This window comes from Nuphar pumila, chromosome 6, assembly GCF_984573655.1.
Source record: "Nuphar pumila chromosome 6, dmNupPumi1.hap1.1, whole genome shotgun sequence".
Lineage (NCBI taxonomy): Eukaryota > Viridiplantae > Streptophyta > Magnoliopsida > Nymphaeales > Nymphaeaceae > Nuphar > Nuphar pumila.
In genome coordinates this window covers 121,525,291-121,551,931 of record NC_143254.1, presented here as the reverse complement: position 1 = coordinate 121,551,931, position 26,641 = coordinate 121,525,291, and the positions used below count along the sequence as shown (strand labels likewise).

General features: G+C 36.3%; 1 protein-coding gene across 2 annotated transcripts in view; it reads left to right on the top strand.

The window, feature by feature from the left end:
* The first annotated feature begins 5,346 nt into the window (after positions 1 to 5,346).
* LOC149835979 (uncharacterized) overlaps positions 5,347 to 26,641 on the top strand; it is a 36,659-nt gene continuing 15,364 nt past the window's right edge. Inside the window, exons 1-4 of one of the 2 annotated variants that reach the window (XM_090008884.1) lie at positions 5,347 to 5,760; positions 10,217 to 10,351; positions 10,532 to 10,619; positions 11,182 to 11,276. In XM_090008884.1, the coding sequence (XP_089865010.1) occupies positions 5,394 to 5,760; positions 10,217 to 10,351; positions 10,532 to 10,619; positions 11,182 to 11,276 (685 nt within the window). In that variant the 5' untranslated portion in view covers positions 5,347 to 5,393. The remainder of the gene's footprint in view (positions 5,761 to 10,216; positions 10,352 to 10,531; positions 10,620 to 11,181; positions 11,277 to 26,641) is intronic. The other variant, XM_090008885.1, reaches the window with a different exon arrangement.

Genomic DNA, 26,641 nt, shown 5'->3' with positions numbered 1-26,641 from the left:
TTATAGCAAGATTTTTTAATGATACACCTCTCAAAACTATACAAAATCTGTTTTAAATCGAGGGGAAGAACCAAAAATGAGCCCTTGTTAGCTGCCGCTACTAGCCCACTTGGGAAGAAAGATACAACCTTGAGCCAACCTCCCCATTCTCTTTCCTGTACCCCTCCTACTGAAAAACAACCAGCCTCGTTAATGAAGTCTGACTGATTTCTTAGTGTAACCAAAAAACCATCTGACTTTAAAGATCTCGGAGAAATCATGCTCCAGCTGTGGGATTCAATCACTTTAGACTTTTCTCCAACAGAAAAAACTACGTCCACATCATGCTTCTTGATGGTATCCATGATAGGTTTTCGCTCCCAAGGTCAACCCAAACTTCTAATCTTCTATGAGATTATCTTTATGAGAAACTGAGACAAGGTTGGGGCTGATCTCTGGTACTCTAGGCCGGCCACTCTCTGCAGTCATTTGGGGATCACTGGTACCAGTATCCAGATGTTGAAATGGCATAGCTTCACTTGGCCTTGGATGCCTGTCACAGGAAATGAGAGGTTACTTCAGGAATTACAAATGTAATATCTGCGATTTTTCAGTAATTAATAAATAATTAAAAATATAAATTTTATATTTAATTTAAATAAAATTTAGAAATTTATTTAATGCCAACTTGAATTTGAATTTACATGTTATATAGAATAATAATTGAATTAGGGTTTGAAATTGAAATTAATTAGGATTTAATTTATTCTTAGAATTTAATTTAATTTGAGTGCAATTTAATATAAATTTGGATTTAGATTTTAGTAAATTGGTATGGATATGGGTGTGATGTGGATTTACCTAATTGAAATTAGATATCAATTGGATTAGAAATCCAAGATGAAAATCCATAAGAAAATCCAAATAGGCAACTTAGTGGAATGAAAATTTAGAACTTAATTATAATTTATGAACAAATAGGAGTCCAATAGGGTGGGACGTCTCCCTATATGGGCTCATCCTATGTGGCACCTTCTTACATTGAAAATTTCTGAAATTTTGAGAAACTACCTACCTTGAACCTAAAGTTAATGAAAATCTTAGAAGTTTCCTAAATTAAAAATTAGCTACTTAGTTATGGGATTAAACTTAATTTTTTTCTAAGTTTTATTTATTTGGAAAGAGGCATCCCTAGAGCGGGACATCCCTCTAGTGGGCTCCTTTTGATGTAGTTGGAACCTCTACATGAGGCAAGCCTAATATAAATCTAAAATATACTAAAAGAATTTTCATAAGACCAAAGACTAAAGCTTTCAAAATTTCCTAAACTCACAAAGTATCAAATAAACCTAAGATTCTTTTTGAGAAATGAGAATTAGAAAACAAGGGGCTGGAAATAGGGTGAGAAAAAGGATGACAAAGAGACGTTTAATGGGATTTGGAAATCCCAAGAAATATATAAAAAGAGGGTTACATGCCTCCTTATTCTCTCTTTAGAATTTTTTCTTTCTCTCTATCTCCTCTCTTTCTCCACAAATTTGGTTCTCTCTCTGTATTGTTCTTTTCCCTTTTTCCCCAAAGGGTGTCGACCTCCATCAAAGTGGAGGAGTTGCTGTGAAGAAAAAGGACTAGCCATCATATATTGATTATGATCGTAATTATTTGGCACCTTATTGTTTGATATTTCATCATCCGCCTTTTGTTTGCCCTTCAAATATTTTTTATTTTGTTGTGGTTCTTTTTGGTTTTTTACCTCTTCCTCTGCCTTCTTTTTGGCATTATCTAAAATCCTTATCTCTTATGAGTTTATAAAATTAAATCATATACTTTCTGTACTTTGTTATATCATTTTGAAAAATGGTTATTAGTAAACAACTAACTATACATTATATTAAAAAACTTAACAAAACAACATATGTAAACACATACATAAAATTTAATTCTTTGTTTATGCCAAAACACTACATGTATAGTAGGACAAATGTACTATAATCAAACATGTAACAATCATATACCAAATCAAGAACATGTACATATATGAATTGAATTAACAAATATATGTAAAGTAATTACTTGCCTTCTTGTTAGGAATCATGTTTATGGGACATGATATCCAATTGGTGTAACAATCATAACCAAATTATGTTGAAAAAATGAACCTGTAACGCTAACATTAAATCTACCGAGTACAAAAAAGCATTAAGCATATTATTGAATAAGTAATGTTATTATACTAGTGCTATGATGCTCTTATCTATATAAGTTGTGTTGCCCATAGAATTGTACAACTTAAACTCTTTTGCATTCACATGTATTTTCTAAAAAATATAATGTTGGTTGCCCTAGTTGACAGAAAATAAAATTTGCAACATAAATCGAATTTAAAGTCGTGCACATGCAAATTTATATTTTGCAAGTATGCAAAGTTGTAAAGCAAATACCTTGTTAGTTTTATCAAAATGATATGACAATTGGTTGGTGTCCAAGCATGAACGGTCCCTATTTTGCATATTTTTAGTTTTGATCATTTGCTATGAACAATTAATGTTACTAGTTATTATCTTATAATTAGTAGAAAAATATTAGAAACCTCACTTTCAAGACTCAAAGAAATAAGTGGTAAGGTAAATGGTTTTTGACAATTTCCTTTTGTTTACTATGTCCTTGTGGGCCATTTCGAATATTTCTATGAATCTTGCTAGATGCTACATAAGAACAATATGTGATACATTTTTGTTAGATTCAAATGAGTGTACATACATACATAATAAATGAACAAACAAACGAATATGCAAATCTAATACTTACGTTACTTGCCAACAAAGTTTTTTCAACTTTGATGAGCCTTTGCTTTCTATGTCAATAATTTGTTTTCATCATCAATTAAAAAATTAATATAAATACATACATAAAATTGTACATTGATTGCATATACACATGACTTGAGACATTGAATATACCTTAGGCAACACAACTAGGTCCTTGCTTGGGGGGGTGGGAATAGGAGTTTGAATATCTTTTTGTTGCCATAATTTTTGTTTTAAAAGTATTCATCGCAAACTACCTATGATATGCATGAAAGATACAAGACATTAGATCAGTTCATTCAAAATCATTATATAAATACAAAGAAGCAAAGAATCAATTCATTAAACAACTCTTAACAAATATACATTTTGCAAACCTAAACATAGTAAAAACTAAAAAGTAAATGTGGTGACAAATATTAAATAAAACACAAAAAAAATATAAAAAACATCCATAACAATCAAATACAAATACACATGGGGCTATTAAATACTCATATATATAAAAAAAACTTGGAATGAAATAACATAAATACGCAAGGGGCTATGAAATTCACCTTTCGACCTAACCTAAAAACTTGATGTAATGCGAAGGATATCTCAACCTCGTTGGAATGCAACAAATTTTTTTTACGATAATTGTCATAATGGAAGAGAGAACATGCTGAGGGTTCTATAGAAAAAGGGTAGGGTTCTTTGTAGAAACAAGCAAAAAAAAGAAACAAAATAACTATATATATATGATTCAACGAGCATGAAAATTTCATGAAACTTCACAACATATTATATGCGCAGATCACCACTTATTTGTAGATCTTCTTAATGATCAATTACTCAAATGAGATCCACACAACCCTATGCAAACTTTGAACTATATATGAGATTTTAGTAAAATATTTGTGAAGTGTTTAGGTTTAGTTACTAAAAGTTCACATATTTTGTCATGCAATCTTCATATCACATATGCGAATTTATTAAAACATTTTTAAAGATTCTATAAGTTTCAGTTACAAAAAGTTCACAATTTGGTCATACATATAATACATACAAATTTAGTAGAATATTTGTGAATTTCTACATGTTTGAGTTACAAGAAGTTCACAAACATAGTTATGCGAACTTCATGAGGTCCACAAAAAAAAAACATGAAAATTTATATTTAAGTTAGAGTTTTGCGATAGTCGATGAGTTGATCGATATATCGCGTGAACCTCCGGAGGTTTGTTATTCAAAGGTTAAAATGGTCATTTTAAAGCCAAACATTTGCAATTTTGGACATCAGGCAAATTTTTAAAAATTATTAGATTTTTTTGAGAATCATATTATTTTCGTCGTCCAGCCGTTTTTCATTGTAGGAACATATAGTTTTGTTAGTGTAGAATTGTAGTTACCTTTATCTTCCTTCCCTACACAATATAGCGAGCTGGAGTAGGAATAATAACAAACCATACTCTTAAGTCCTAAAACAAAGAAATATAATTTTATTTCAAACATCAATATAATGCCATTTTCCTTTTTGAGTAAAGTACCAACTTTTGCACCTGACTAGGGCTGTCAATGGGTCGGGTCAGGGTTGACTTGAACCCACCTATATAAGTATTAACCCACTAAAATAGAATCCCATACCTGGACCTGCATATTTTAAAATTTTATTTTTATTAAAAAGGTTTTGAGTTTCGATACCAAATCTGATAGATATCTGAATATAATGGATATCCAAATCAATTACATGTAAAAAATTGGATTCGATATGAGTTTTTTTTTTAATTAATCCAAATACGGACCTGACTTCGATTAGCCAATATTAGATTAATAGGATTTGGTATTGGCCACATTTGAATCCAAATTGTTTACATCCCTAGTAAGTATAAACGTTACAATTAAGAGCAAAAAGTAATTACAAAAGGTAAAAGTATTGGGAAATTTCTTGAAAAGCTGATCATTTATATTAAATGTTTAAAGTAATATCACAATATTCTGAAAATTTTGTCCCGTTTTAAATGGCCAAAGTATAGTGAAACTTTGTGATGGGATCCCGTGCAATCACATTGCACAAAAGCATTGTGCCACTGCACCTGATCACCATCCATTTGCTGTTGGGCTCCACTCTGATTGGCTTACAACAGAAGATGGAGGGTGATCAGGTGTAGCGGCACGTTGCATTTGTGCAATGCATCTGATCCTGCTTGCACCAATGTTATTTTTTTATAGGAGTCAGATGCGTGCTCGTTCTGATAGTAAGAGTGACCAGTGGCAGAAAGAAAAAAAAAACAAAAATTAGCGGCGGTATAAAGCGCCGCTAAAATCTGATTTCTTCTCAAGTCATTATCGAAGACCGCCGCTAAAGAACCCAAAATTGAACAGACTAAAGAAACGATTGCCAGTCCACTGTTACGGACAATCGTTTTCGATAGAGCCCAATGTTAGTTGATCGGATCCATGTCTCTGTATCTTGCACGATCCTACTGCCAATGGATCCACGCAAATCCAACCCGACCCGATCCATGTCGGTATAGCATTCTTCATTGCTGGTCTGCTCTCGTTGCCCTCTCTCGAGCGTCTCGCGCACACACACGCAGAGAGAGAGAGAGAGAGAGAGAGAGAGAGATGAGGAGAGCTCAGAGCATGGCGTCGTATCTCCTGCGCGGTGCGGCGCTCCTCTCGTGCCCTGCTGGGGCCTCCGTGCCCGTCGATCCATGCGCGATCAGCGCTTTGCGGCGGGGCGCCTTCTTCGCCTTGAGCCCTCGCTCCTTCTCCCTTCTCCCGAAAACCCTAGAGGAGGAAGGTTCGAGACTTCGGGGGCCCTCCCTCGCGCTTGCCCTCGCTGGAGCGGCCTCCTTTTCCACTGCCGCCGCTGCCGCCTTGCTCCTCTCCGGCGACGCCGAGGCCAAGGAGCCGCCCTCCCTCGACCTCGCCCCACGGAACGTCGTGCTGTATCAGTACGAGGCCTGCCCTTTCTGCAACAAGGTCAAAGGTGATGCATCTGAATCTAAGATCTCCTCTTCCCATTCTGTAGAGCTTTGATTTCTGCTCATTTTCTCGTCATTTCTTATTGAATTTCTTGGTCTCGATATCGTTGCAATGCAAATGAAAAAAATACTAGGGCTTTTATTGTATTATCTGTAACGGTTTTGTGTGGATTTGAATTTGATTACGGACTGAGTTGCGTCAGTGATCGATTTCAGTTTTTTGTTTTTGTGCATTTGATCATGTTTGCGTTATCGGGGTTGAGCGTCGAATTTGCATTCATTGGTGAATCAGCACTTAGTTATAGTTTCCCCTAGTTTTTCTGGTGTCGAATTTGCAAATTGGTTGTGATATCTCTTGATAAGGTCGGGAGAGAATTATTGATTGGAAGCACTAAGCTTCAAGTAATCTGCTGATGATATTGATGTGAATTGCATTGAGGAAGGTCCGAGTATCGAGCTAGCATTCCTTGGTGAATGAGTAAGCCTTTAACAGTGACTAATCATATTTTCCGTTGTTTCTTCTGGTGCGAGGTTGCAAATTTGTTGTGATCTCTTCCAATATGATCTGGATGGGGTGATTGTTCAGGCTATGCTTTAAGTAATCTGCTGAATATCATTATGTGATTTGTATTTCAGAAGGTCCAACTATCGAATTAATTTTCCTTGGTGAATATGGGCTTCACCTGTGATTAACCCACATTTTCCCGTGTTTTTCTAGTGTCGTGGTTATAATTTTTTTGTGATGTCTGGATAGGATGAATGATATAAACCAAGCTTTAAATAGCCTACTGAGTTTCGTGATGCAATTGCAGCATGGAACTTAAGATGTATTAAAGCATGCTGTCTGCTTCCAGTTTTGGAAACCAATACTTGATTGATTATCTTGTATACTGGTGCACTTTTTTTAGCTGGTTGAAATAATTTGATCCAAAGCATGCTTTCTAGTAAAAAAGCAAGGATGACACATCTACAAGTCCAGATCATGCTCACCTGTATCACTCAATGTAATTTCTTGCCGAGGGGGGTTTATCTTGGAGAGATTTTCAAAATCATGGTTTTCTCGGGAAAATCTTGGGAGTTTAAAAAATTGAAAAAATATAAATAATAATAAAAAGATAAAAAATAATAAGTCTTGCAGTATTTTCTTGCAGAAATACAAAGAAACAAGTTTAGGAGGTTCTAAAACATAAACTAGCTCAAATTGCTTTGAAAGTTTTCTTTTTTATGACAAAAATTGCTTTGAAAGGTTAATAGTATGGGACATGAAGGTTATATTGGGCAAGAGACTTTAGTGGTTGTGAGGTCAATTATTGAATCAAACGATTAATACGTTTCCAGATTCATCCAAAGAGGGCAATTATTTATTATCGATGGGAGGTAAGGGATTGCGAATTGTCAAAGTATGTTAAACGTCCCTTGGCCACATCCAAAAGCATCTTAATAGACCAGGTCTTATGACTTTAGGAACCAACCTGTCCTAGCTGCACAACACATGTATAGTAGCCGCATTCAAATCATATTTTATTCTGCAGAGATAATTCTCTCATGCTGTCATGTTGATGCAATTGTGAATCAGAAATTGGATCCAAGTCAAACAAAGAAGAAGAAGAAGAACGGGTGATGGGATTGGGATCTAGGATTCAATTGGATCCGTACTTAGTATTTAGGATTTGGATTTTATTTTTTGAGTTTGCTTCTGTATTAAGATCTTATCCAAGATTCAACGTAGAATTAGGGTTTTCTTTCATGCTACAAATACTTGTTATGAGTTTATTGAGGGAGGTTCATTGGATTGAGAATTGTTATTTTCTTTGATTTTATGCATTAGTTAATTTGTTAATTTTCATTACTCTTGTTTTTGGTAGCGTAGATCTTAGGAGTAGCGTAACTTAGTTGTTCCTCTGTGAATCAAACTATCGATTTGCCTCAAGTGGTATTAGAGAAAGATTTCGATCTTGTGACAATGTCATGAAGTGGTCATGAAGAGAACATTCAAGAAATCGTAGTCGAAGGGAAAGAAGTAGTTATGGATTTCCCAACAGAGGTGATGTCCCTAAAGGTGACCGTTATTGATATCAATCAAAATATAGCGATGATTAAAAAAACAACTCTAAAAATCAAAGATGCACAAAAGGCAACAAAACAACGGATTAGTACGCTAGAACCACAGTTTGTGGAATTCATGCAGCATTCGAAGTAGCAACCAGCTTGTGCCCTAGAGATCCATGAAGAAAGCTCCAATATAAGAAGCGACACCGCAATAACGACGAGTGTGGGTGTGCATCCACTACCGTCGATTGATGACTTAGGTGTCCCTAGCGAGCAACCTCTACCAGCGGCTAGTCAGAAGATCAATGACGTCAAACACACATCTCAAGCAGGTCCAAGAGGGTTGTGGTGGTTTTCGAATCACCACTCCTGCTCTGCATCCTTGTCGTCATTTTCTTCATGCTCAGCCAATTGGACCTGCTGGCAGAGGTTGCTCGCTAGGGACGCCTAAGTCATCAGTCGATGGTAGTGGATGCACACCTACGCTCGCTGTTATTGTGGTGTCACTTCTTAGATTGGAGCATTCTTCGTAGATCTCTAGGGCATGAGTTGGTTGCTGCTTCGAGTGCTGCATGAATTCTATGAATAATCATTCTAGCATACCAATCGATTGATCTGTTGCCTTTTGTGCATCTTTGATTTCCAGAGTTGTGTTTCTAATCATCGCTATATTTCGGCTGCTATCAATAATGATCACCTTTAGGGACCACTTCTACCGTCAAATCCATTACTACATTTTTTTGCTTTGATTATGATTTCTTGCACGTTCTCTTCTTGACCACTTCTTGACATCATTAAAAGATCGAAATCTTGCTCTGATACCACTTGATGCAAATCGATTCGCATAAAAACAACTGAGTTACGCTACTCCTAAGATCTATGTTACCAAAAACACGAATAATGAAAATTAGCAAATTAACTAATGCATAAAATCAAAGAAAATAACAATTCTCAATCTAATTAACCTCCCTAAAAAATCCCATAACAAGTATTTATAGCATGAAAGGAAATCTTCACTCTACGATGAATCTTAGATAAGATCCGAATATGGATGCAAACTCAAAAAAATAAAATCCAAATCCTAAATACTAACTACGGATCCTGGAGCCCAATCCCATCACCTGTTCTTCTTCTTTTTGTTTGTTTGACATGGATCCTATCCCGAGTCAAATCTTTCCCAACCTAGGGGGGATGATGCAGTCGTGGATCTAGAATCGGATCCAAGTCAAACAAACAAGAACAACAACAACAATAACAATGGGTGATAGGATTGAGCTCTAGGATCCGATTGGATTCGTAGTTAGTATTTAGGATTTGGATTTTATTTTTTGAGTTTGGTTCTGGATTCAGATCTTATCCAAGATTCAATGTAGAGTTAGGATTTCCTTTCATGCTATAAATATTTGTTATGGGATTTTTTAGGGAGGTTAATTGGATTAAGAATTGTTATTTTCTTTAATTGTATGTATTAGTTAATTTGCTAATTTCCATTATTCTTGTTTTTGATAGCATAGATCTTAGGAGTAGCGTAACTTAGTTGTTCCTCTGCGAATCGGGCAACCGATTTGCATCACATGCCTATGATGTAGACCATTAGATTGGATGTTTATAATTTAGCACTTTGTAGAGCTGTCAACGGATGGGGTTTGAACCAGGTAATCGATCAAACCTGAACCTGAAGTCTCCAGTATGCACATAAAAAAATATAAAAACTGAGTTTTTCCCACAAATATTGTGACCTTATCGTGATAATGTGATATTTTGAAAATATTGTGACATATTGCCAATAATATCGACTGACCTTAAATCATGATATTATCGTGATATTTTGAAAATATCGGTGACTGGTCTAGATTAAAGCAAAGATGTACTTGCAGACTATGACTTCTTGAACTAGTCATTTCCTAGCTTGGTTAGGCAGCACCAATCTCTCCTTCTCTATACTTTATACATACATACATACATGCATACAAGTACAGCCTTGGTTGCTTAGTTACTAAAAGGTTCATCTTTGTATTGCTGTCAATTTGTACTTTTTGATATTTTTGTTCTTTCATTCTTAATTTGACTGAGATCTGACTTCTTATTTGTAATTTTCTAGTTGATGATATTTTCTTCTCTCTATTCTTTGGTAATTTTTTTCTGTATTTGTCCTTAATTTTAAATTCATCAAAGAACCCTTTCCTTTTTGGAATCCATTCATGTTAACATTTAGCATTTACACATGAATCACTAGCATTAAGTAGGAATGCTTATGTCTCTAATACTCATTTCCCTTTTTTGATTAGCTAACAAGCTGTAATTGCATCACTTGACTCCAACATGGCTTGTCTGTGTGCATGTGTTTGTCTGTGCATATGTATGTATGTTCCATGCATTCATTTCACTTAGTAAGTTTACATTCTGTTTCAGCCTTCCTCGATTATCATGGCATTGCTTACACTGTTGTGGAAGTCAACCCCATCAGCAAGAAGGAAATCAAATGGTCTGACTATAAGAAGGTTCCCATACTGACAGTGGATGGTGAACCACTGGTTGATTCATCAGGTTTGTGTCATTTGGTGTTTTTCTACAATAGATTTTATCCAACTTTCGATAATTATTTGGCTCAAATCATAAAATAATGTTCCATTTTATTTTTCTTTCCCATTGCCTAGGTTCATATCTTTTATATGTAATTCCTTTTTTTTTTTATAATTTTGCGTGAAGGTTGGTGATTATGTGCAGATATAATTACCAAGTTGGATACTCGGATTCATCCTGAGAAGTCAGTTATTGACAATGACTCACGTTCTGAAGAGAACAAATGGTGGAGGTACTTTGTTTCTGGTTTACGGATCTTTACCAAAAATTCTTTTAGGTTCTTTACTAGTTGATGGAACAAATTGAATACAATTCTATTGTTCTTCTAGATTGGTCTGGTGGTATGGGTTTTGTGTGCTGAACTTTTTGTAGAATTTTTTCATTTTAACGTGTGATTGTTATATTCTAATGCTCTGAATCTTTTATAATACTGTAACATTTTGAAATTTTCATTATCTTGTTCCTTTGGTAGCATGCTGGTCCAATCCTTTCTCAATTACCTACCATAAGTTTCTTTATTACCATTTTCCTTTATCAGAAGAAGCTAAGTTTGTTACCCTTTTGGAAAGTTACTTCAGTGTCATATTAGTGTACTGCTAGCTCATTCTCCACATAGTTTGTTCTAAAAGAAAGCTTTCTGCATAGTTTGTGCTTTTGCTCACCGAGATTTTTGAGTCAAGCTTATGATGACACTTTGTTGTTGTTTTCATAAGCTCACTTTTGACTTTGACTTTGACTTCTTCACGTCTTTTACTATGATAGTAACATTGGCTTGATTTCTGGTCATTGTGTAGGTGGGTTGATAATCACCTGGTTCATGTGTTAGCGCCAAACATATACAGAAACACCTCAGAGGCCCTGGAGGCCTTCAACTATATCACAAATGAAGGTTAGCTATCTAAATATCTCTCTCTCCTACTAACTTGATTGTGTACTAATATGCTTTAAAATTGTAGCTTTCTTAATCTTTCTTTCTAAAGTTTGTGGTGGTTTTGCCTTGCATTGTGACAAAAGAGTTGAGGTGGTTTTGTTAGCCAATTCTGACAAAATCCAATGATAACCATGAGGGAAAAAAACTGGGAGGCAGATACAATGCCTGCTTTTATAGACCATATATGTTATTGCTACAAGGATTTGTGTAGGAAACTCTTGAAATCTATCACCACGTCTGACTATTTGCAAGTATTGCTTGGACTAAGCTATGTCACATAGACACGGTTATTGAGCAGCCGTACCTGTGTCGACACGGCCCAACATGGATATGGGTACCGGATGAAGCATGGGTACGTGCTGGTTCAGATTGGGTCGGGTCCAACCTTGACCGAAACCTTTTTTTTTTGTTTGATGTTGGTGAAAGGCAGTGAGGAAAAAGAAGAAGAAAAAAAGAAGGAGAAGGAAGAGGAAGAGGGAAGAAGAAGACGAAAGAGGAAGGGGAGAAGGAAGAAGTAGACGAGAGAGAGAGAGAGAGAGAGAGAGAGAGAGAGAGAGAGAGAGAGAGAGAGAGAGAGAGAGAGAGAGAGAGAGACCCTTTCTCCTTTTATGATAAAATTTTCATTCCTCCTCCCCCTTTTTTTTTCAAAAATTACACGTATAGACTTTTATTTTTTATTTTTTAATATGTACCTTAATATGGATCCACATATGATTCAAACCCAAACTCTTTCCTCTCTCTCTCTCTATATATATACATATATATCATTAGTCAAAAGGTAATTTCTCGGAGAGATTTTCTGATAAATCTCGAGAATATCTTGGGAAAATCTCGGGAGTTTAAAAAATTGAAAAATTAAAAAATTGAAAAAATATAAATAACAACAAAAAAGCTAAGAAAATAATAAGTTTTGCATTATTTTTCTTTCAAAAATATAAAGAAACATGTTATAAAGGTTTTAAAATATAAAAGAAACAAAAAAATAGGAAATACAAACTTAAAGTAACTAAAAAAGATTTTTTCTCAAAAAACATCGCGATATATTCCCGATATCATCGACTACCTTGAAATAGCCGATAATATCATGATATTTTCAAAATATCAGCGATATCAGTGATATATATATATATACCATCCAATAAAATCATGGTAGCACGCTTCCAAGACACGGGCTTCTATACATGGCAATCACATTTTCATTGAACCTATACATTTTCCCAACTAAGGAATTGCAATTCTTATCAAGAGTACTGTAATCAGCCTATTTTAATTGGATTGAGGAACAAATCATATGGCTGTGGTAAATAGTGATTTTCTCTTTAGGGTTGAGATGTTCGTACTAGCTTTCATCCTTATATCTAATGGATATTTGTCCAGCTAACTATAATTGTGTGGTTGAAAAAATAATAAAACTATTTTCAGTTCCATGAGTACTAGGTAAACATGAACTCCCTATGACACTTAAATATTTCCTAATCACTTCTTGCTTCTCACTTCACATGGACCTAAAAAACTGGCTTCTCACTTCTTTCTGCATTGCTTTGCAATGCCACTTCCATATCTGATAACTTGGTCTCATTATTTGTCAAGAAATTCATGATAATGGAGAAATGCTTTATTTGTATTTTTTTCTTTGAAGTTGCTCCATAACTTTTGTAATCCCTGTTTCATTGTCATGCTCTCTCTATTTTCCTCTTGTGATCTGCCAATCTTGTTGTAATCCCTGACACCTATAAAGCCTCTTTGAACCTCTGCCTTTGTCCTCATACTGTGACCTCTCATCCTAACCTTTGTGATCCCATGCTGTAATTTACAATTGCTTTAATGGACACACCCAGAGTTACTGGAAACTTCTTAGGTAGGTGGGAAGCTCGCTTCCCGAAAACACGCTTCGGAAGTGCGATACTCCTCGCTTCCGAAACTTCATGGGAATCTCGATTCCCCCACGCTTCTTTTATTCTTCCCACACACATGGTCTATGCTTCCTATATGCTTTTCTCACATTTTTTTTCATGTTTTTATGTATTTTCTCTCACTTCACATATACTTTCTCTAAATTGGTAACCATCATTGTTAGATTTTAACAAAAAACTAACTCTTTTAGTGAAAAATCATGAAATATAAGAATGATCAATTTTATTTTAGTTTTTATTTGTTTCTTGTTCGATTCCTATTCAGTTACCATATTGCTTCATTTTTTTATTCATATTTCGCTTTCAAATTGATACTTCGCTTCCCGCTTCCTATAAATTTTAAAATGCCTCGCTTCTCGCTTTCCATATCGTTTCCTGCTTCTGCTTCTTAGTTTGGCAACCTTGGATGCACCATAGTCGGAAGAATTCTTTTCCTTGTGTAAGGGTGACAATATTTCTTTACTTCTTTTAGCTTTGGTTGTAATGCTTCTGCTGCTAGAATGTTTGAGGTTTGGAAGCAACAGTAGCTTGCCTATTGGGGAGAACTATTTACATTTTTTCATCATTGGTTTTATTCCTTTATCTTTTTGGTTTCCAAGTTTTCTACTTAGAAAGAGAGATAGAGGTTGTTGCATCGATTGTAAGGTTATACCGGAAGAAAGTGTAGCTACACAACATAGAGTCTTAATTTTAAATCTTAAAATTAGACAATGCTGCAAAAGGGATAGACATCAGATATATCCTAGAATTAAGTGATGGGCACTGAAAGGAGCTAAACAAGAAATGTTTGTAGAGCAGGTAGTTAAAGAAGCTGATTGGTGTCTCGAGGAGGATTCAGAATCAATGTGGAATAAGATAGCGGGTGGCATGAGAAAGGTAACTAAGGAGGTATTGGGTGAGTCTAAAGGCGGTGCACCGCTAGGTAAGGATATATCATGGTGGAACGAGGATGTCAAATTAGCTATTAAGGTTAAAAGAGAGTGTTATAGAAATCTAAGTAAGAGTCGTGATAATGAGAATTTGGAGAAGTATATGATAGCAAAGAAGAAAGCTAAAAAAGTAGTTCAAAACACGAGGGATAAGGTATATAAGGAGGTTTATGACAAGTTGGATACCAAAGAGGGCGAGAAGGATATTTATAGGCTTGCGAAGATGAGAGATAGGAAATCGAGGGATCTGGGTATGGTTAGATGTATCAAAGATGAAACGCAAAGGGTTTTAGTCAAAGATGAGGAGATTAAGGAGAGATAGATTATTTTGATAAGCTATTTAATGTAAGTCATGCTCAGGATCTTGGAGACTTCTCCATTCCTTTTCAGGAGATGAATCATGACTTCATGCGCAAGATTCAAAAGAAAGAAATTGCAGAGGCTTTGAAGAAAATGAAATCAAGAAGGGCAGTTGGCCCAGATGGTATACCTATCGAGGCTTGAAAATGCTTGAGAGAGAAATGTTTAGAATGGTTGACAAATTTTTTTAACAAGATTTGACAGACAAATAAGATGCCTAATGAGTGGAGGAAGAGTACTTTGGTGCCTCTATATAAGAATAAGGGTGATATACAAGATTGCACAAACTATCGTGGTATAAAACTCATGAGTCATATTATGAAACTTTGGGAGAGGGTGATTGAGTCAAGGTTGAAGAAGGTTGTCATGATATCGGAGAATCAATTTGGTTTTATGCCTGAAAGATCAACTATGGAAGCTATACATCTTCTTGACAACTTATTGAGAGATATAGAGAGAGGAACAAAGATTTGCATATGGTTTTTATTGATTTGGAGAAGGCATACGATAGAGTATCAGATTTTATATCTGGTACAACATCTACAGGAAACAGGGAGAGAGAGAGAGAGAGAACAATGGCTGGGGCGGCTCATAATGCTCGACCTCCAAGCCCTAACCATTTTATATATTAAGCAGATATACAACTATCCTTGTAATATCAGAGATATTACAAGGATGCCATTAATGAGAGAAATGGCAAGCTATATTTTAACACCCTCCCTCAAGTTGTACGTGATTTTGGATCATGTACAACTTGCTCTTCAATAGCCAAAATTGACGTCCTGTTAACCCCTTGGTAAACAAGTCTGCCACTTGATCTTCTGTTCGAACATGACGTAGTTCTATCTCCTTCATCTCGACTTTCTGCTGTATGAAATGTTGATCAATCTCAATGTGCTTCGTTCTGCTATGCTAGATAGGATTACATGCAATGTTTATTGCGCTTTGATTGTCACATAGAAGAAAATATCAAATAATTGTCTCCCCAAGATCACTCAATAAAGTGTCTAATCCATGTGGCTTTTGCCGTGCCTACAACCATCGATCTGTATTCAGCCTCTGTACTCGATTGTGCCACTGCCTTTTGTTTTCTGCTGCTCCAGGACACTAAATTGTGTCCAATATATACACAATATCCAGAGACAGATCGTCTCTCATCTAGATCCCCTACCCAATCTGCGTCTGTATAAGTGATGAGTTCATGTCCTCTATGCAAATTATCGTTCTTGCGATAAACAAGTCCGTCTCCTATAGTTCCTTTTAAATAACGTAGAATGCACTTCACAGCTTCCATATGACCCTCCGTTGGAGCATGCATAAACTGGGATACCTGATTGACAACATAAACTATATCAGTTCTGGTAAAGGTCAAGTACTGTAACATTCCCACGAGACTTCTATACATTGTAGTGTTGACACAAAGATGACCATCTTCAGAGCTCATCCTTTGATGTAATACATTAGGAGTACTGACTGGTTTGCAATTCGTCATCCCGGCTCTTTCCAGAAGGTCAAGAGTATATTTTTGTTGCATGAGTGTCAATGTTAGGGGTGGCAATTTCTGACACGACCCGCCAACCCGCCTCTTAGGCGGGCCAACCCGTTTAATAAACGGGTCGACCCGCGTAACCCGTTTATTAAACAGGTCGGGTTCGGGTTGGGGGTATGCCAACCCGCCAACCCGACTGACCCGTTTAATAAAGGGGTTAGGCGGGTGGGTCAACCCGCCAACCCGACCCGTCAACCCATCAACCTGACCCGTCAACCTTACCCGCGAACCTGAGAACCCGTTTACCCGACCCAACCCATTTATTAAATGGGTTGGCGGGTCGTGTCGGGTTACCCATTTATTAAACGGTTCGGGTTCGGGTTGAGGTATGCTGACCCGCCAACCCGACACCATTGCCACCCCTAATCAATGTGTCTTGTTGTCTGTCAACTTCCACACCAAGAGAGTACCTCAACTCCCCTAAATCTTTCATTTTGAAAGTTTTCATTAAAAACTGCTTCACGTCTTGCACATGATTATCTGAACTCCCAGTGATCACAATATCATTAACATATATAAGAAGAAGTATAACAATGTCTGCCTTTTGGAAAATAAAGAGTGAGTGATCCAGAGAGCATCTTCTAAAACCATAACTCTGAATTTGCATAGAGAAACTTTCAAACCAGGAACGGGACGCCTGTTTCAACCCAGGCAGTAGGATCCTTCTCGGCATAACCAGGAGGTTGCTCCATATACACTTCTTCCTTTAAAGTTCCATGCAAAAATGCATTTTTAACATCCATCTGGCTAAGGCTCCAACCTCGATCGACTGCTAGGGATATGATGACACGAATAGTACCCATTTTGACTACCGGACTAAAAGTTTCATCGTAGTCTTCACCATATTGTTGTGTGAATCTTCGAGCAACAAGTCGTGTCTTATATCTGTCAATGCTTCCTTCAGGCTTATACTTTGTTTTATAAACCCATTTTGAGCCAACTACATTCTTTCCTTCTGGCCGAGGGACTATTTCCCAAGTCTGGCATTCATGAAGAACTTCCATTTCTTCATTCATAGCTTCAGTCTAATGACGGGATTGAAGAGCTTGATTAAAACAAGTGGGTTCAGCCTGTTTTGTGAGCTGAGACATAAACAACTGAAAATCAAGGGAGAAGGTCTCATAACTCACCCATCGTTGAATAGGATGCTTAATGCGTGACGGCCTTTGAGCCGGATCATTGGCGATGCTTTCCACATTCCTTGGCTCTGTATTTTTGTCCCGTCTAGTGTATATCTGCCTAGAGAAGCGTTCTACTGGGGGTGGCTCAACTGAAGATGATTCAACATGTATTTGTGAGTCATTCAACTCCCTGCTCAAGCCGAAGGAAGGACAATTTGTTTGACATGTTTCTCCTGTATTAGCAAAAAGATTTGCGCTCATCCATGGATCATATACTTCTAATTCTCGAGATGGCAACGCTGCAGAGTCATTGACCTGAAAATTTCGTTCGTCAAAAACAACATTTCTGGAGGTCCTAATACGTTTTGTAGTAGGATCATAGCATCGATAACCTTTGTATTCATCTGCATACCCAACAAATCTGCACTTGACAACCTTGTCCTGAAACTTATTTCGCAGAGATGAATCAATATGTACATAACATACACAACCAAAAACACGCAGCTCATCGTAAGAGGGATGTTGCCCGAATAAAGTATAATAGGGAGATTTCCGATCCAAAAGTGCCATAGGAAGACGATTTATGATATGAACAGATGTGTGAAAAACTTCTGTCCAGAGACTAACGGGCACATTGCTATCATGTAACATGCTCATCGCTCTCTCAACAATATGCCTGTGTTTCCTCTTTGCAACCCTATTTTGTTAAGGAGTATGAGGGCAAGAAACCTGTCGACTTATTTCTTTATCCCGAAGAAAGGCAATAAATTCGTTCGATGAATATTCTCCTCCACCATCACATTGTAAATGCACAATATCACGAGCAAACTTTGTTTTGACCATTGAATGGAATTCCCGAAATATTTGAAAAACTTCATGCTTGTGTTTTAAGAAATATATCCAAGTATAACAGGAATAAGAATCAATAAGGATAACATAGTAACGACTGCCAGAAAGAGAAAGAATAGGTGTGGGTCCCGAAACATCAGAACAAATAATCTCAAATGGCTTTGAAGCTCTTTTATTTATAATATGAAAAGAAAGAACATGACTTTTGCAGAGTTCGCATGAAGAACATTTATTATTATTATCAGAAAATGAACATAAACTAGACTCTGGAAGGAGACCATCAGATACAAGGTTTTCAACGAAACCTCGACTACAATGTCCCAAACGACTATGCCAAATATCTGACTTATTACAATGAGATGAATTAAAAACTTCCAATGAAGGAAAAAACAAAGACTCTGAAGGCGAAGACACTGAAGAATGCTTGGACGACTTCAACTGGAGGACTGAGACTGAAGACGAAGACACTGAAGGAATCTCCTTGAAGACGTACATGTTTCCTTGTCGCTCCCCCTTAGCGAACGTCTCCTTCGTTCGTAGATCCTTAACATAAATAGAAGATGGAGTAAATTCGACGGAAGAATTCATATCGTCAACAAGTTTAGCTACAGAAACAATGTTCTTTTTAATATTAGGAGCAAGAAGGACATTGGACAAGTGAAGTGAGGACTTTGACATAGGAATATGTGCATTGCCAGTATGACTAATGGAGTGATAAGTTCCATCTCCCGTAACTATCCTACCTTTTTCAAAATAAGGCAACAAGTGAGATAACTTACCCGCATTACCCGTAACATGTGTGGCGGCACCTGAATCAACATACCATTCGCCTTGTTCATTTTGCTTGATCGTCATCTGTGACAATGCTGATAACAAAAGTTGTTGCACATCTGTGGATGGCCCTTTTGTGTCCACAGCAGTAGCGGATTTATTTTTAATTTTGTTTATTTTTCCTCTATTCTATAGATTGAACCAACAATCAACTTTCACATGTCCTCTTTTGTTACATAAGAAACAAGTGGGCACTCTCCTCTGATTCCCTGTGTTAAAACCCCCTGAAATATTAGGTGTAGGCAAGATACCACGTCCTCCCTGCCCAAAGCGTCCGCGGCCTCTGCCTCCTTGATGCCCTCCATTCCATTGTCCAAAACCTACAAAAGTGTCCATGGCCAAAACTGAATGAGGACGAGCTGATTCATTTCCTTCTGCCCTTTGCTTCATAATCATCTCATGCTGGAGAAGTTTCGCTTGGAGGTCGTCAAAAGTGGGCGAGGAAGGCATGATAAAGCTGTGGTAAACATGTCAAAGTCAGGACCCAATCCATTGAGGAGTTGTTGAACTTTATCTTTATCTGCAATAGCACTTCCAACAACAGCCAATTGATCAATAATACTCTTTAAGCGGCCTATGTATTCCATGACTGTCATGGAGCCTTTCTTCAAACTTTGAAATTCATTTTTTAAGAACATAACTCAGGATTCTGATATCTGAGAGTAACTCTGTGACAGTTTACTCCACAGATCCGCCGCAGTGCAATCATCTGAAAGAGTAACCAACACTTCTTGAGAGAGTGTTGACGTAATATAAGCAACCAAAGACTGATTCTGCTTCCTCCAAACTGTATACTTTGGATTCTTAATGGAAATGGTAATTGTGTCACCTTTCTCATCCTTGGTTTCCTGCAAAATAAGCCGTGGTGGTATAGGAACTAAACCATCCAAATGTTCATCGAGATCCTGACTCCGTATAAAAGGAAGGATTTGCCTTTTCCAGTTCAAAAAATTAGAATGAGTAAGTTTTTTTGTAACAAGCTGACTCAAGAAATTGGCAGAGGGACCGGATGATGAAGACGAAGAGTAATCCATATCAGTGGAATAATTAATAAGCAAACAAGATGAATGAAAATGAATAAACAGATTTGAGATCACTTAATCAATCAGTAAAACTGTAATAAGGCATATACCTGTACGACCAAAAAATGCTGCACAAAGAACACTAAAACAACAATGAAGGAAAGGAAAGGGAAACAACAGTCGGTGATGTTTTTTTTTTTTTTAAATGGGAACCAACACAAACGATAGAGTAACAGAAAAGAGAGAACTTGGGATGAACACAGTCGATGAGCTGCTCTTCACGATCTGCGTTCTCGATGAACACAGTCGATGAGCATGCTGTTCACGCTGAAAGGAAAAAAAAATACCAACTTTCAGAAGGGGAGATTTCAAAGGATGAGATTTTAAAGGCTGATGTTCTCGATCTGCTGTTTCAACTGTTCTCGATCTGCTGTTTCAGAACTTCTTCACGCACAGGATGTTCACGCAGTGCTGCTGTTCACGATCTGCTGCTCACGCTGTTCTCGATGAACACGCTGACCCCATCTCGATGAACACGCTGAAGGAGGAACACGCTGAAAGGAGGAACACGCAGTTCACGATCTGCGAAAGGAGGAACACGCTGCTGCTGTTTCAGAGATTTTATATCTGGTACGCTGAAAGGAGGAACACGCAGTTCATGATCTGCGAAAGGAGGAACACACTGCTGCTGTTTCAGAGATTCTTCACGCACAGGATGGCCATAGCTTTGATACCATATCAGATTTTATATCTGGTACAACATCTACAGGAAACAGGGCGCGCGCGCGCGCGAGAGAGAGAGAGAGAGAGAGAGAGAGAGAGAGAGAGAGAGAGAGAGAACACAATGGCTGGGGTGGCTCACAATGCTCGACCTCCAAGCCCTAACCATTTTATATATTAAGCAGATATACAACTATCCTTGTAATATCAGAGATATTACAAGGATGCCATTAATGAGAGAAATACAACATGTGTTTCATTAACATACCATGCGTATGGATCTGGATCCAGATCCATACGCAAGCTATATTTTAACATAGAGTACCTAGGAACGTTCTTTGGTGGGCAATGATGAATAAAGGTGTTTCTCTCAGGTACATTAGTATAATTAAAGATATGTATGAAGGAGTAGTAACCAATGTCTGCACTTGTGGAGGGGTGACAACCAATTTTCCTATAACGGTTGCGTTACATCAAGGATCTGCTTTAAGCCCTTTCCTATTTGCTATAGTGATGGATGAGATTACGAGATCAATTCAAGAAAATGTGCCGTGGTGTATGTTGTTTGTTGATGATATTGTTTTGATTGATGAGTCTAGAGCTGGGGTTAGTGCTAAGTTAGAATTATGGAGACATACATTGGAAGCAAGAGGTTTTAAGTTGAGTAAGAGTAAGACAAAATATATGGAATGTCGGTTTAGTAAGAAACGAAGTAGTGATGGGAGTGTAGTGAAGCTTGGTGAGCAAGAAATACCGGTGGATGATTGTTTCAAATATTTGGGATCTATCATTCAAAAGTATAGAGAAATTGATGGAGATGTAAATCATAGGATAAAGGTTGGGTGGATGAAATGAAAAAGTGCAATTGGAGTGTTGTGCGATCGTAGAATGCCATTGCGGTTGAAGGGAAAGTTTTATATGACGACTATTAGGCCCGCTTTACTATATGGTACGGAATGTTGGGCTGCCAAGAGACATCATATTCAAAAAATGAGTGTAGCTGAGATGCATATGCTTAGATGGATGTTTGGAAATACAATAAAAGATAAGATTCGGAACGAGGAGATACGCAAGAAGGTAGGTGTTGCACCCATTGAAAATAAGATGAGAGAGAATCGTTTACGGTGGTTTGGACATATTCGACGAAGGTCTAATGATGCTCCAATTAGAAGGATGGAGAAATGGGAAAATATATTAGTTAAAAGAGGTCGGGGTAGGCCTAGGAAGACTTGGATGGAGATGATAGGAAAGGATATGAATGCTTTGAACCTCACCGAGGACATGGCATTGGATAGAAATGATTGGAGGAGAAAGATTCATGTCCAAGACCCAGAATGATTTTCTTTTTTGGTTCATATCGCCGACCCCAATTGTTTTGGGATGAAGGCGTAGTTGTTGTTGTTGTTGTTTTTGGTTTCCAAGAATGATCTTAATTGTATGAGGCACTGCTGCTGATCATCCTTCACATATACTATGCTGCTCACTGTGAGCATGTGATGACATTTGGTTCTCCTGCCAGTTGAGATTTAAAGTATAGTGACATTTAAGTCTTGTTGCTTCACAGTGCTACCGTTTCTTTTCCACTGGTTGGATCTTGAATTAGGGGCCTAGACAATTGGTCTGGTAATTTTTGTGTGTGACTCAAATTTTTTGTTGCTTTGGCAATTCTAATGTCAGCACTTCTCTAAGTCATGAACTGGTTCTTTTTCAATACTTGTTATTCCCTTGGTAGATTATCTAGATGCTTGCTTCTAGTCACCTTCCTAATTAGGTTTTTCTTTTTTTTAGCTTCATGTTTATTTCTTGGGTCAATGATTAGGGAACTTGGTGTTTGTATTGTAATGAAATATGCGGAAATAAGAATAATGTCCTACAATGGACTTTCACACCTAGAAAGCAAAGAACAAGTTCAAAATGGACATACACAAAAGCCAACAATGGCTTGCAAGCATAAAAACTTTATAAATGCAAGAAAGGGCTTCAAGAAGCCGCACATTACAAAGGGGAGACCCCACTTATTTATAGGCAAAGTAGAATGAGAGAGAGGGAGAAAAGAAAGAGAGAGAGACCACATTGGGAGGCCCAACAAGGTGTCGTTGGGGGCCCAACGACTCTTAGTTGGGACCCCCATTGTGAATGCATTAAATGCATTTTATGAAAAGAAAAACAAAAATAAAAGGAAGAAAAAGGAAAAATAAGAAAAGAATAAAAAATATAAAAATGACTACAATGCCCCTACTGGGCAGAATTACAGGAATACCCTTATTGGGTATGATGGATATATATATATATATATATATATATATATATATATATATATATATATATATATATATATATATATATATATATATTGATTACATGTATTTTAACACCCTCCCTCAAGCTTTACGCGGATATAACCGAAAGCTTGTTGAGAAGGAATATAAAACAAGGAGCAGCAAGAGCTTTAGTGAAGAAGTTCGCCAATTGGTACTCTGATGGAACGTAAGGCAGTGCTATGGTTTCACTTAGGTATTCATCACGAACATAGTGGCAGTCCATCTCAATGTGTTTAGTACGTTCATGGAAGGTGTGATTGCTTGTCATATAAATTGCACTTTTGTTGTCGCAACACATCTTCGAAGTAGTAGAGATGACTATGCCCATATCACTGAGGAGACTTCTAAGTCACACAAGCTCCATGGTTGTAGTGACCATTGCACGATACTCTGCTTCAGTTGAGGACAATGATACTTCGGCTTCTTACATCTCTAGGAATCATAGTCACCTAAGAAAACACAAAAACCAGTAGTTGAGACTCTATCATTGGGATTTTCTCCCCAATCAGCATCAGTATAAGCAATTAAATTAAGTGATGACAAAGATGAAAGAAAAACTCCCTTAGTTATGGTGTTTTTAATGTATCTGACTGTGATCATCGCAAAATTTTTCCTCTCGTAATATTCTCTCTCTTCCTTTCTAACCTCTATTTTCCTTCTTTTTGAAGGGAGAAAAATAAAAGAGAGAAAAGAAGAGAGAAGAGAAAGGAAAGAAGAGAAGAGAAGAGAAGAGGAATTCTTTTGCGGGTCTCACTTGACCTTAATTTTGAAAATATTTGAAATAACTCGCCTCCGTTTTTGAAATATTTGCGGGAAAACTGGGAGACGGAATCCGCTCGTCGGTACGAGGTTCGACCGTTCCTGGCGCCTTTACCAGGGGTAATCGAACCAAAAGTCGAATTAATGCCTTTTGCTTTGCTAAGAAATTATCTAAGTATTTATCCTAAGTCTAGATGCAAAAAGAATCATGCTTGTGCAAATGCAAAGATGTATGCTCTTTTTGAAATATTTTGAAGAATTCCCAAGTGTTTCTGAGATGAATCTGATAAAGTGAAGAAATGATTTCTAACTTAGAATTTAAGATTAAAGTTCTAAGTTTTTAGAATAATCAAGGACTTGGGAATATAAATCTGGATTTTGGAAAATGATTTTGAAGTTTTGAGATAAAAGAAGAAGAAAGAAATTTTCAAAGTCATAAATGGACCTTCAATCAGAATAGAAAATGAAAATGGAATTGAATCAGAAGGAAAGATGGAATTGGGAAATCTGAATAAAATTGAGATTTGGAATTGATTTAAAAGTTGGAATTTTCAAGATGAAATCCGAATTCAAGATCTGGATTCTGAATAGAGTTCAAAATTTGAATTTAGGATCTGAAATGGGAACTTGATTTGAAATCTGGAATAAAATGGAATTGGTTTTAAGGATTTAAAGTGGATTTTGGATTTGGAATTTTTGAATGGAATTGGATTCAAGACTTGGAATCCAAGATGGTAATTTGGATCTGAAGTCTAAGATCCAAGGTAAAGTTGGATTCTGAATCCTAAGATGAAATTGGATCTGAAGTCTGAGATCCAAAGTAGAATTGGATTCTGGATACTAGAATGGATTTTGATCTGAAGTCTGAGATCCAATGTAGGATTGGGTTCTGGATCCTAGAGTGGAATTTGGATCTGTAATCTGAGATCCAAGGTGAATTTGGTTCTGGATCCTAGAATGGATTTGGATCTGAAGTCTGAGATCCAATATGAGTGTTGAATCCTGGATCCTAAAATGGATTTGGAGTTACATTCAGAAGATGAATTAAGAACTTCCAAGTTTAAATTGAACTTGAAAAATGAAATTTAGGATTTAATATACAAACGAATTTCAAGGTCAAATTAGACATTGAGTTTTTGAATTTAGAAGATGAATCAAGAGTCTCAAAGCTAAAATTGAACTTTGAGTTTGATTAGGGTTTTGAATATAGAATGAATTTGGAATTTCAAAGTCAAATTGAACTTTGAAATCTGATTTGAATTTGAATACAAAAAATGACTTTGAAATCTCAAAGTTAAATTAAACTTTGGGATTGAAAATGAAATTGAATTTGAAAATGAAAGGATGAATTGGATTTTATAAGAATAGATTGAGGAAGATATTTACATCACTTGGAGTTTTGAAAAAGGGGTTTTGAAAATATGATGCAGTTCTATCCTAAATGATGAATGAATTTAAAGAATTGGATTTTTAAAAGATATTTCATTCCTTGGATGAATTAAAATAAGATTGAAGATATAATACATCCTTGACTATGGTCATTGGATGTATTATATAATAATCTATGTCTAAATTCAAGTAAAGAATAAAACACATTTGGTGCTTTTATAGAATTTAAAATGAAATTAACTCTCAATATACCTTGACTATGGCCATTGGTATATATTTTGAATTAATTTTAAGTTAAATTCTGATAAAAGAAGAAAATATTTGAGGAAAATATGATTAATTTTGAAAACGGATCCAGTGTGGGTCTAATGTTATTTCGTAAAAGATAAAAATGCTAAGTTTTGTCCACACCCTGACTATGACCATTGATGTGGATCATCAACTTAGTATCAATTACCTCTTACGAAACAGTGCACGTGCCATTCGTGTTCCACCATTGTGAGAATTTTGAGGAATAAAGGAAGAAATGCATGAATACAAGTAGTTCAATGCTTTTTACGTTGCTCATTCATTCTATCTAAGACTGGAAATGTAGAGTCTTCATCATCTTATTTATTTACAACAATTGGATAAAAAAAATATATTTTAATCCCACCCTTCCTTATATTCCTGCTAGATAGAATTTACACAAAAGGAGATGAAAAATATGAGTGTAAATGATTATCCAAAATCTTACACAGATGCTTGTTTTATATATGGTCTACCCTGTATTTATGAGAAAACGCATACATATGTAGGAATATATGTACGTACGAAGAGAGAAGGAATTTACAGTGATTCCTGTGAACCACTTGTAGAAGAATGATAAAAATATGATGATTATGATAGTTCAAGAATGAACTATCATAAAAATAAGAGAAAAATTTACAGTGGTTCCTGTGAACCACTTGTAAGAAATGATAAAAAAAATGATGATTATGATAGTTCAATAGTGAACTATCATAAAAGAAGAGAAGAATAGTGGTTCCTATGAACCACTTGTAAAAGAATGATAAAAATATGGTGATTATGATAGTTCAAGAATGAAAAAAATAAGAGAAGAATTTACAGTGGTTCTTGTGAACCACTTGTAAGAAATGATAAAAAATATGATGATTATGATAGTTCAAGAATGAACTATCATAAAAGAAGAGAAGAATTTACAGTGATTCCTGTGAACCACCTGTAAGAAATGATAAAAAATATGATGATTATGATAGTTCAAGAATGAACTATCATAAAAGAATAGAAGAATTTACAGTGATTCCTGTGAACCACCTGTAAGAAATGATAAAAAATATGATGATTATGATAGTTCAAGAATGAACTATCATAAGGAGAAGAAAAGAATTTACAGTGGTTCCTGTGAACCACCTATAAAAGAATGATAAAAATATGGTGATTATGATAGTTCACGAGTGAACTATCATAAAAAGAAGAAAAAGGGATTACAGTGGGGATTAGTAATGCATGTTAAAACAGATGATGCACATATGTTGTGCAAGTGCAAGTACAAAGGTG